Raw genomic sequence first — 12,387 nt, forward strand, 5'->3', positions numbered from 1 at the left:
AGAAGGAATGGATCAAGAGGAAGGTTGTGTTTAGATGGAGGTGATATCCTCAAAAAGAAAGAGGTAAGAAGTTTAAAGAACAAAGGACATTATCTGAAGTGAAGGTTTCAAGGAGAGAAAGGTGAGATACAGTGAATGTTAATGCTGTAGTCAGATTTATTTTCCTCTCATCTCCTTCCTTTAGTGTGTTCTGCCAACTACTCTCCCCTTTTTCTGCCTAAAGCTGAGAATTGCTGGCTCTGAAAGAGAATAGTGGTCGGGTTATATGGATGGAGAGATCTCTGCCTACTTTGGTTGGTCTCCAATACAGTTCCAATATTCAAACTGAATGTGGTGCTGGATTGGCTGCACCGGAATGGCTTTTCTGTCCAGAGGAGTACCTGAATCTGTGGTGTGGGATGCAACCTGATGCTTTTGAAACAGTGCAAAGGTAGTATAGCAAAAGACACTCTCCCTGCGGGTATATTTCCTGCCCAGTAAGACCGAAGAATTAGGCCTGAATCCAGGCTTAGAGGAGTAGCGCCCTCTGTGGATCTGCTAGAGTTTTCCTGAGCGGCTGCCTGTCCAAAGAGTGAAGCTGCTAAGCTAGGATAAACTGACAAGATCACAGCCTGAGTTGGCAGGACTGCATTCAGTGAGGGAATTTATGGCAGTGTATCTGGGAATAAGACAGCACTGGGAATGTATATGTGTTTTAAAAATGATGCCGGAGAGAAGTTGGAAGGAATTGCTGTCTGTTGATGAACTGACCGTAATTCCTCCAGCATTTGCTCAGGCAGGCTGAGTAAAGGCTGAAGGCATGGGTGTGCTCCTGAGGGCACATTTCAACTAGAATTTAGACATTTTGGGATGTGAGCGAGAAGGGGAGAGTGAAATACAAAATCTAATAGGAAGAGGTTTTGCATCTTCCATATGCTGATGGACATTGGGGCTTAGTACTTAACTATGGATTTGGCTGCAGGCTCCATCAGATTCCAGTAGTTGCATTAAAGGACAGTTCAGAGTGAGGGAGAGAAACGGGTGAATAAATCCAGTATTTTCTTTCTTGATCATATAAATTAATCAACAGTTAAACAGTGAAACCCCTTGACACCCCAATGCTGGGAATTGGATTGACTCTTGAAAAGAGAGAACTGAAGCCTATATCTCAATTCTTGCTTAAACTATGGGGTGACAAAGCATGGCGTTGCAAAGATGTGATGATAGTAAACTACGAGGAGTGCTATGGGAAGCCAGGAATTGGAAAATATTTTTTGTTGTCCTCCAAGAGAACTGTTAACCTGACAAAGGCTCCAGTGACTTAAACTGCTGCCCTTGCTGTATTACAGCTTCTGAATCTCTATTTTTAATTTTATTTTCTTGGCCCAAGAAGCAAATTTAGGATCTTGTTGAAATATGTGCCATAATGAAAAAAATGTATTTCATTGACAATTTGAAAGCATATACCACCAATGATCAGAAGTGCTATTCCAAAACTAAGAATCATAGAGTTCAAACTTTATGTATAATTCAATAACAGGTACTCTTTAATATTAACTTTGGCATAATGCAGACAATAATTTGTTTGCACTGTATTCCTATACAATCTGTGGTTTATGAACTTCTTTCGCCACATGAGTTGTCCCCCCCTCCCCTCTCTGTCCTCTTACTTGCTGTTTCTAGAAAACTTTTCTGTGGCCAGCTGTTTTAACAGTTCTTCTCCTATTCAGCCTCCCAGCAAGTGAATTTCAAAAGGCATCCATACAAGCTTAATTTTCCATGCTGAAACCTTTAGTAAGTCTATGTCTCCTGCATCTCAAAGATGGATACTCCTAATAAGAGATCACAGTTGTGGTGATAAATTGCCAAGTTTATCCCTACAATTCTTGGAAGGAGATGATGTTTTGTAGCAGACTGAGTGCAGGACCTGGACCATAAATAGAGCAAGTTTCAAATCTCTGCACAGCAATAAAAGTCACTAGATAATAGATCTCATTATATATTTTGCATGGTAATTATGGGGACAAATGTGGTAGATATTCCCTGTGTGCCATTCTGGGTTTGGGGCCAAAGGGTGGAATATGGTGATAAGAGATAAAAATGGGGCTGCCAGCTTCCCCATACATGCAACTTTTCTATTTTTCTGGCAGGGCTCTGTGCTTTAATACTGGCACAAGAGGAATCAAAACCAATGGTGCTTTTCCTGACACAGACACACCAAAACAGTACAGTGGTGGGTTGGCTTCTCCTGTTGAACTAGGGTCCCAAGACCTGAAAAGCACAGAAACTCATTAAAAAAAGGCAGTGGCCATAATTATTTCCCATTTCCAACTGGACACACAATGTCTCTACGTCTACCTCATCCGTTCCCTTGTGCAATTTTCTTTGTAGCTTTTACTTTTCAAGTGTAAGAAATCCTCCCTACAAAATGATGCTTGAATGGCAGCTGACTTCATTGTTTATTCACACAGTGGACACAGCTGTGCCAGCCAGTGGCTCCCATGATCCTGATCCGGGACCTACTCCAAAAGGCTAATTCTCCACAGCCTGTCTAATCCTCATCTCCCCACTGCTACAGATTCCAGTTAGTTTAGATACTTGTGTGGTGGAATGGAGTGTATGTGAATGTGTGAATCCGATCAGTTGGTGCTTCAGACCCTGCCAATCATATGGAGGCATGCACCTTCTCTGGAAGTGAGAAGGTAGGTTGGCTTAGAGAGAGTAACTGGCCCAAGGTTACCCAGTGAGCTTCTCCAGCTGAGCGTGGATCAAAACCTTGATCTCTCTTGTGCCAGTCCAACTCATTAACCATGATACTGCACTGGCTGTCTTGTTTGTCCTTTGAGGTAAACCCAAGGAAAAAGTTCATCTAGTCATGTGCAGAAGGCTGAGACTTGGCCTCTTCATGTATCTGGAATCAGGAAGAAGCCTTTGCTGGCTGGAGGTGGTCATTTCCAAGCAGATATGAACCATAATACTCCCCTGAGTATTTTGGAGCTGTGTGAAACAGGATGCTCTTTTGGGCAGGGAGTGAGTAGCTGGATCACCACACCTGGCACTGCCCCATTACTAGTAAGTCTCATATTTGAGCTGTTGTAGAGGCAATTCTTGAGTGATAAGTGAGGCTGAAAAGAAAGGAAAACTAAACTAAATCCTCAAAGCCCAGGGACAGAAGCCAAGAATATGTCCCCGCCTTGTGGGATTTGGGACTGACAAATGATGAATATTGAGAGTGATTGGCCAGGGAGGGCACACGCCAGTCTGATCTACTTGGGAACCCTCCAGGTTCTCACTCCAAGAGAGGTGTGCTGTGCGTCTGCCAGCGAGCTGAACCATGCCAAGATGGAATAGCTGAACCGAGACTGAGATTTGGGGGCGGGGGCTGTTTGTGGATTTTGACTCCTACCAAAGGGACTGGAATTTTGAATCAGCTTTAAGTATCCTTTTGGTCTTCTTTGTGTGTGTCTGTTTTACAGTTGACGCATTGGCTGTTACGGCAGAGAAAGGCATTAAAGGTGAAGGAAAATTAAAATGGGCCTGGAAGGTATGGAGGGCAGAAAGAAGTTATTCTAATTCTGATTTTCAGTAGTTTCTGAAGTCTCACTCTGTATCAAACCATTGTTCAGCTTAGATCACTTCTGTCTGTGTGGCTTTCCAACATTGCTGGAGATGTCAGCAAGTGAGGCGAGTTTTTCTTCAAGCAAGGCATACGAGCCCACCCCACCTCTTCTGGCACTTCCAAGACATTTCTGTCAGAATTGAAAGATGCTTTCTGAATTTGAAAGAATTTGCCCCCACTAACTCCAGAGTTTAGGGTCTGGCAATTACAACTGGGGAGTGGTGGAGAGAAAAGGTTTTGTATCTAGGTTTAAAACCACAATTCTGGGGAATTGTTATATACCCCCAACCTCTGATGCTACAGTATATCTTGAGGAACTCATTTTATTTATGCCCTGATTAATTGTGCATTAAGAATGGGATAGAGTGCCATTAAACTTGGAGACTTAGAAAGATTAAATGCTAAAGATTTTGTTTGTGAGTTATAGGATCCTGCTGTCTATGTATGTGTGAGCTTTTAAACCCCCTCCTCCTCATTTGTCTGTAGGATTATTGTTGGATTTATAGGCTACACATAGATTTCTATTTTGATTCCTTGGTTTAAAAAATGGTATAGGACATACAATGAAGAGAAAAAGAGGAGCTGTGTGGAACAGGATGTTCTTTTGGGCAGGGACTAAAAGTAAGAACATGGCTCCTGCTCGCCCCTGATCTCAATTGACAGGAGATATTTTGGTCTTAAAACTTTTATTTTTTTAAAAAGCCGGTTCCTGACAAATTGACTGCAAACAGGTCTCAGGAGGCGAATTGACTGAACCAATATTACCAGGTGCCCTGTCAGTTTTTATCCTTCCCGCTATTTATTATTTAATAAACAGGCAATTGTTCCTCTTCACCAGGCACAAATTGTGAAGGTGTCGAAATTTAAAAATCTCTCTGGGGGGAAAATATTAACCCTCCCATCGCCGCTTTCAATTGTCTGTTACAATCTATGCTGTTGTTGGAGAAGGGGGAAAAATCTTTATTTCGAGTTAGGAGGGGGGCTGGGAAAGAAAAGAAAAAAAGATCAGAAAACCTCACGAGACATCAATCACTTAGGGAAGCGGGCAAGGCAGCAAGTGATCCAGCCTGACGTACATTCTGATCAATAGAGCCAACTGCCATTTTGCTACCTGGGAGGGAGATGCTCCAAACTTAGGCTTGGGAGCCCATTTGCCTTCTAAGTATTACTGTTAATTAACTGTTTTTTGTTTTTTGTTTGGACAAATAAGAGATAACTGTGATAATAACTGTGTTCTACATTTCTAAAAAAAAAATTGAACTGGAATTAAAGAATACAGCATAGGGCAACTTGGGACTGTCCCAAATATATTTCTGCAGCTCCTAAAGTGGGAGGAGGCTCAGTTCTCAACAGCATGTGCTCATTTGGGGGCCAGTGTGAGGAACTGGACACAAGTAAGCTGTTTTAATGTGTGTGTCTGTCCAGAAGAATGGATAGAACTTGTTTTTTGTGGGTGCCTTCCGAAAGCAGGCCCAAACTACAGAGGAAGTGTCTTAGCTCTGCTGAGTCCCCCTCTGCCTGCTAGAAGAGATGTCTCTGGGTCCTTACTTCACACACCACCGCCGTGGGTTGAGGATGTATGCATCACACGCCCACTGTCTAGATTGAAGTGACTCAGCCTGTGGCAGCTGAGGTGGTCTCTGCTGTTTCTGAGCCACCCTCTGCATACTGTACACTTAATTCAGAGGGCACAAACTAGCCCCCAGTCTAATGTTACGTTAGCTGCTGCTTCAGCTTTCAGTCTAATTTTTTTACAAGGAAAGCAAAAAGAAAAAAAAAGACTTGGAACAATAGAAACAGGCAGCAATTGAAGAGAAGAATTCTATCCAGCTGTTGAAAGGTTTTTGTTGTTTGCACCTATTTACTAAATCAGAAATTATTTCTCCGTGTTATGCCTCCCAAACCCTTTTGCTGAAACTCCCTGTTAGCACATGTAAATATGTTTATTGATTTGGTGAAGGGAGATGACAGACTCCTTCTCCTGAGATGTCGCTTTCATTAGTTCAGGTGGCTTGCTGAGGGATAAAGGAATGAATTTTTAAATTTCAGATCGATGACTTCTTTCTCTTTAATAAATGGAAAGAGTTGGAAATGAGACTCTAATTTAACCTAATCAATGTAATAATTTGGTGCCCTAGGTAGATTTAAAAAAAAACTTGAAACATTTTACTCACAGTTAACTCTCCTAATCTTATGGTCCCAAGTTTTGGGACTCATGAAAAGCCATTCAATAAAAAAAGAAATATCTTTAAAAATAAATAACTTTTTAAAAGCCCAAGTTGCTTGTAAACTTTCTATCCACCTGAAGCTTCAGGCAGGCAGCTAATAAATACAGAGAAGAGGTAGAGGTCATATAAACTAGTTTATTGAAAGCTAGCTAAAAGAAGGGCAAAAAGGAGCAATGGATTTTGATGGATGGAAAAATGCTTAGAGAGAGGGAAACAAAATAATATAAAATGCAAGAAGATATTGAAGCAATATTGCTCTGCAGTTGGCATTAGTTGGCTAAAAAAATACCAAACCTTACTTTTATTTTCAGATTCATAACCCTATGGTGTAGCAATATTTTAGGTTCAATCTCAATGATATATTCTGATAATTGACAGATTTTAAATCTATCATCATTTTCTCAAGATCGGAATGAAATTATTAATACATTTTGTTGTTGAAGCATATTAATAATGAGTTTTTATACAACTATGTGTACATATAGATTGTGTGCTATTGAACTGGAAAGTATTTATAGTATAAATGTGTGTGCTATTGAACTGGGAAGTATATATATATATATCTGTTAATCTTTGCATACCAGTATGGTTTACTACCAAAAACCGAAGTAAAGCTAGGTTGTGAGACATGTTCAATATGCACAGACTATTTTATTTTTCCCTGCAATTCAACATAACTATTTCTTAGCTACCTACATACATCGTACAGAATATGTGTATGATAATTATTATCATTTAAAGTTTATATGTTTCAATGTATTCAGTATAATACTGACTGATGGTATCTCTTCAATAATAAAACAATGGGATATTGAAGAATACATATTAGACATTTATTATACTCTACTAAAGTGAATATCTTTATCGTTTAGGTGAATACTTCTATCATTCATTTTTTTTAATATGAAGATGTACTGTGGCAATTTGTATAAGTGATTAATACATATGCATGCTACAAGTACATTATATATGTATAATTTATCTAGCATACATTTGGTATATGTAGGCACAACCATTTTAATAAATACCTCATTCTGTGTGCAGGGCATGGATATTACCATTTTATTAAAATAAACTTATTCTTCTGTAACAGGAAGAAAACAATTATTTTACTGATTTGATTGTTTTACTGTTTCATAAGGTCCATTCATTCAGTTTTTGAAAATCAAATAGACTCCATTTCCTCTCCTTTCAACTGTAATTGTAATTCAGTTGTAAACCTTATTCATTAATGAGAGATACCTGTTTGGGAGAATATACATTTGTGTGTTGTCCTAACAGCTGGTTGCTTTGTTATGCAAAGTTTTGATTTCAGATTTTACTACTGTATCAGGTAGCAGAAGGTATTTCTTTAATTATGGCATGTTGAACTGAAGTTTCACAGTAGATTAATATAAGTACTATTTTAAAAGAAAATAGAACCCCTTTTCAGGCTAAGTGTAAACAGAACAAATACAGTATAAACTGAATCCCTTTTCAGCTGGTTTTGATCCAAATGATGTGAGAATCACACCATCCCGTATGAGAATACATTTTTTTTCCTCAATAGTATATTGCTTTACATTTTGTCCTATTTTGAAATATCTCCTCCTTAAAAAAGAAACAAAAGCACCATTTAGGATAGAGAATAGGAGAGAAAGGTTGAATTCAAAGGTAATTTCCAATTAAAGAATTTTTAGTCAATTGACAGCAACATTTAACTGCAAATCCAGAGATATTCTTAGTGGGAGAATCTCTGTTAAGTGAAAAATAACAGAAATATATTTTATTTGTTTTATTTATTTTATTTGTTAAGCCTTATTCTTTTTCCTCTGAAAATTCTTAATATTAGAACCAATGGCTATTTATAAAGACAGGCTTATTTTAAATATTGTATAACATTTCTAGTGAATCTTGTGGAGCTTTATAATACTGATATTGTTGTATTATTTAAGATCACTTATTACAAATGTAAAAATGAATGAGAATTAATGTGCAGAGGAATGACAATTTTTACTAAAAGTACTCTGAAGTTAGAGGAATTAATCCCCTCTTCTAACTTTTTGTGAGAGCCCTTATGGACAATAAAAATTACTCATTTGGGCTACAAGCTTCTACAGTGCAATAATATATACATACATAGCACAATCCTGAGATTTGAGATGGACTGTGCCCCAAGGAGTTAGTTGTGAAGTTTCTGCACTTAAAGTAAATTCAGATTTTGACTAAGTTTTGAGAACAGGTGCAAGTTATTCATGATCAAGAAATAGGGCAAAGGTGAATGTTGGAGTGGGAGGAGTTAGGGTTTAAAAGAGGAGGGGCTGCTAAAGGTCACTGTGGTTAATTGTTGAAGTGGGAAGGGTCATACATTTGAACAGGTAGAATGAAGAAGAGCAGGTAGGTATAATAGGGTCACCAATCAGTAAAATGAGAATGGGGTATAGACTAAATTAATTGGGAAGAGGCAGAGGTAACAGAGAAGGAACTCAGACAGATTTGTATACAGAAAAAGAGAGAATGTAAAGCAGGAGAGGATGACTGTGGAAAGGAAAGACCTTTGGGATAAGAGAGAGCATTGCTTTACCTGCCCGTTCTTCATCAGGTCTGCCCACATGCTGGTACCATCACCACCACGCATAAGCACATGGTAGGTGAAGAAGTAGATGCCAGGTAGAGGGCAGGTGAACTTGCCACTTGATGGTTCATAGTAGTTTCCCACATTAGTCACCACATCATCAAAACGAAGGATCTCATACCCTTCATGTGGTTTCCGCAGTCCTGCATAAAAGGCAATTTTAGGGCTGTAGAAAGATGGGATGTAACCTCCAGGACCTGGACCCGGTGGGCCTGGGGGACCTGGTCTCCCTGGCTCTCCAGCTGGACCTCGGGGCCCAGGTGGCCCTGGAGGCCCTGGTGGCCCACGGATTCCAGATTTGGCCTTCCTCCCTGGGTCTCCTTTCCCTCCGGACACATAAGGCGGTGGTGAGATGAGAGCCAGTTCTTGGCTTGCCTCTGCTGAAGCTGCCCCGTGGGTCTGGGGAGTGTACGGGTCACAGACCATGCGACAGCTGCCCAACATCTCATAGTGGGAGGTGGTTTTGGAGCTGTGCACCAGCAAGGGGATAGCCACCAAGAGTATCAGCACCATGGCCACCCCAATGGCAGCCCCAATGACCCTTTTTTTGCGGCTCAGCCTGGAGGCGGCCAGGGTTAAAAAATCGTCTTCGCTTTTGGAGGTAATGATGGAAGTTCTCTGGAGTCAAAAAAGATACAGATGGAGGTCTCCCCTGAAGGGTCCCTTGAGTGATGCTCTCCTCCGATGTCCTGTCCTTGACAAGGAAGCGCTGGTTTCCTTACAAGGCAAACTCCATCCCAATTTGTGCAGCTCTGCTTCTTCGTCTGCCTTTCCTCCACCAGAGAAATGCTCTCTTTTACAGGAATCACTTTGTCTCGCTCCTACTTCACGGAGAGCAGCAGCGCAGCAGCAGCAGCAGCAGCAGCAGATGTGTTAGGGGGTGGAGATGGAAAGAGAAAGCGTGTGTGTGTGTGTGTGTGTGTGTGTTAGAGAGAGAGAGAGAGAGAGAGTATGTAAGTCTATCTCTTTGCCTTCCTTTCTCTTCTCCAGTGGAGAACTCAGCTGGTGACCATGTAGCAGCTCCAGGCTTCTTGTGCCATATCATATGGCCATCAACGGAGAGCCAGAGGGAGAAAGCAGGATTTCCCAACACACAGGTCATCCAGCACCCCTCCCTACCACATGCAATACTCTTTCCACAAACTCAAGAAGAGAAGATGAGACTGAGCTGTCCAAGATGCAAAAAGTAGCTTTAAGCCAACCAGAGCGACCTCTGGTGCTTCACAAAGGAGGCTCAGCGGCTGAGCTACGAAGCTATGTCTGTCTGAAGTCTGGAAGCGTCTCATGCCATCCATGGCAGCTGGGCTTTCTGCTTGCTTTTCTTGAGCCTGGGGCAGATGCTCAGGAATATGGGAGCAGGAGGCCTCTGTCTTCCGATGGTGGGAATCCAGGTGGACAAGCATCCCTGTCACCTTTCCTGGAAGGGAAAGGGACTCTTGAGGGATGAAGCCTGTGGTTTGCCTGCCTTGCTTGGCCACTTGCATCGCTGAGGGATGAAGAGATCCTGTGGTTTGTGCTCCCACTCCTCCACCTCTCCTGGACTCAGCTCACTCTATCTATGTCCCAGCCAACCCCCAGCCCCGCTGGCATCTAGAGTCATGTTTAAGGATGTGTTTTATATGCGGGGTTGTATCATCCCCCCCCCCCCCCGCAATTAAGTGCTTTACCTTTGTGCCTCCTTTGCTTCTCTCAACGGAGATTGATTAACAGCTGACAGATCCAGCAGGAATCTCCTAGAGGGGCTGCAAGCCATCCCATTAATTAATTAATCAATTATTCCCCCCTCCCCAAACACCCGTGTCTCCCTCTCTCTCTCCCACACACACACCTGCACACACTGTACAAAGAAGTGCCTTAGTGCTCTGATTCGGTTTGCCGAGATGCTACACAGAGCAGGATGGGAGGAGGCAGACTTAAAACTTCAGAGACAGCTACACATTCAGAAGGCTGAGAGAATCGAACAGAACGCATGCTTAAATGGAAGAATGAGTACCTGCCCCTCTCAAACCGCAACTGTTTGTTCCCATGTACTTGGGGACCATTTACAAGTGTGCATGTAAAAAAGATCTGCGCATAAATATGTGTGCACATATGAAAGACAGAAGATGATCTCTGTTGTATGGGCAAATGATACACAGTGATGTGTGCGTGGATGTGTGCATTTACTGAAGGTTGCATTTGGGTTGTAGGAGTGTGTCCTAAATGAATATGCAGAAAGTTGAGAATGTGTGCATGATAAATACATTTTAAGTGACAGAGGAGTATGCATGCCTGGTTGAATTGCTTGATTGACTGCTGTATAACAAATTTTGGATCAGGCTTCCAGAGTAGGGTGATATTTTATTAAAGGCAGATACTACAAAAAAGGGCAAATCCATTTCACCTTTCACCATATAATGAGTCCTTTCGTCATTATGCCGTTATAGGTCTATTATCCATTGCTCATTCTCAATGTATAAGGGTTAAGAAGATTGCATGCCCATTTCCTTGCCCTCTCTCTGTCCCTTCAGATTTGAATCCACAGACATACCAATGTAGGGCTTGATTTTTGTTAGATATCATGGAGGCAGATTTTACCAAGTGAGCAGAAAAAACGAAACAGGCTTTTCCACATGAGATCTCTGTGTTCAGGGGTCATCAGAGACACACAGGTATATGTGACTGGCATAACATGCGTCTGATTAGAAAGAACTCTGTGTGCATTTATTTCTAAATGCTTACTTCTATATGCACACATTCATGAATCATTTATATTGGAATGTGCAGAATTATGTTGGTCTAACAGTCAGAAAAATGTGCATATATACCAAACACATGCAGACCCACACACACACGTGTGTGTGTGTGTGTGTCTCCATTTGCATCTTCCTTGTATTGCATCATCGGTGTACGCTGATGTCCTTTGGAAGAATGAATAAGTGAGTTTTGAAGATGTTACTCTGCCTTGTTTGCTTCTGTCCAGGTTTTATCAGTTGCTCTAAGCTTGGTATTAGGTAAGTAGAGGGAGTTTTAAATGGAAATTTTGCATTCATTTTCTGGAAGAGTCACTTTGCTCTCTATTCCGCAGCGTACTAGGACAGAAGGGAGGGAGGGAGGTTTGCTTAAACTGGATCAGAAACAGATATAAGTGTGTATTAAATGAGCATTAATAAAAAAGAGAATGTGACTGGAGATACTGGACTGATGTACCAATGGAATTAACTCCCCCCCAAATAGCTAATGCCATTGTGGCATTAAAAAACACAGGTGTTCTCTGTGGAGGCTCCCTCCCTTGGAACAGTTCTACCCCCACCTCCACCCCCGCTGCCCCAAGACAGGGATGGCTCCCATTCTCAGCTTCCTGGAAGCTCGCAAAGATCTGACCCTTCTGGAAACCTTTGGGACCTGACAGAGGTGGAGCTGCTGGCACCAGATATGTAATGATTAATCATATGACATTATATTATTAATCATTACATATCTGGTGCCAGCAGCTCCACCTCTGTCATTTTGGTTTTACTGAATGTACGACTTGCTTTGGCTTACACTGCTGTTGCTTTTTATAAACTGCTTAGAGTACTCTAAAACTGAAGCAGTCCAGAAAGTTCATAGTCAATCAATCAATCAATCAATCAATCAATCAATCAATCAATCAATCAATCAATCAATCAATCTCCCTATCCTGGTGGTAATGGGTATATTAACTCCCTGCAGGAAGAATTCTGTTGGAATCTTCTTCTGGATCTACTATGGAAAAGCTTCTGATGTAGCAGGGAGCTACTCGCTGAAGTGGAGCTGTGTGGCTAGCAGCTGTCTAATTTGCCAAAGATACGATGTGCACATGTGTTCTGTGTACAGCATTCTTTTCCAGCTTGGTGCCCTCCAAGCAAGTTGAATAGAGACTCCCATCAATCCCACCCAACATAGCTCTTGAATGTGTCAGGTCGAATCCAACATACCTGAAAGCG

At 41.5% G+C, this 12,387-nt stretch overlaps 1 protein-coding gene across 1 annotated transcript in view; it reads right to left on the reverse strand.

The window, feature by feature from the left end:
• C1QL4 (complement C1q like 4) overlaps window positions 1-8,974 on the reverse strand; it is a 28,535-nt gene extending 19,561 nt beyond the window's left edge. The window contains exon 1 of the mRNA XM_063293552.1: window positions 8,390-8,974. Within this exon, the coding sequence (XP_063149622.1) occupies window positions 8,390-8,953 (564 nt within the window). The 5' untranslated portion in view covers window positions 8,954-8,974. The remainder of the gene's footprint in view (window positions 1-8,389) is intronic.
• Between the last annotated feature and the right edge of the window lie 3,413 nt (window positions 8,975-12,387).

Source organism: Candoia aspera, chromosome 2 (genome assembly GCF_035149785.1).
Source record: "Candoia aspera isolate rCanAsp1 chromosome 2, rCanAsp1.hap2, whole genome shotgun sequence".
Taxonomy (NCBI): domain Eukaryota; kingdom Metazoa; phylum Chordata; class Lepidosauria; order Squamata; family Boidae; genus Candoia; species Candoia aspera.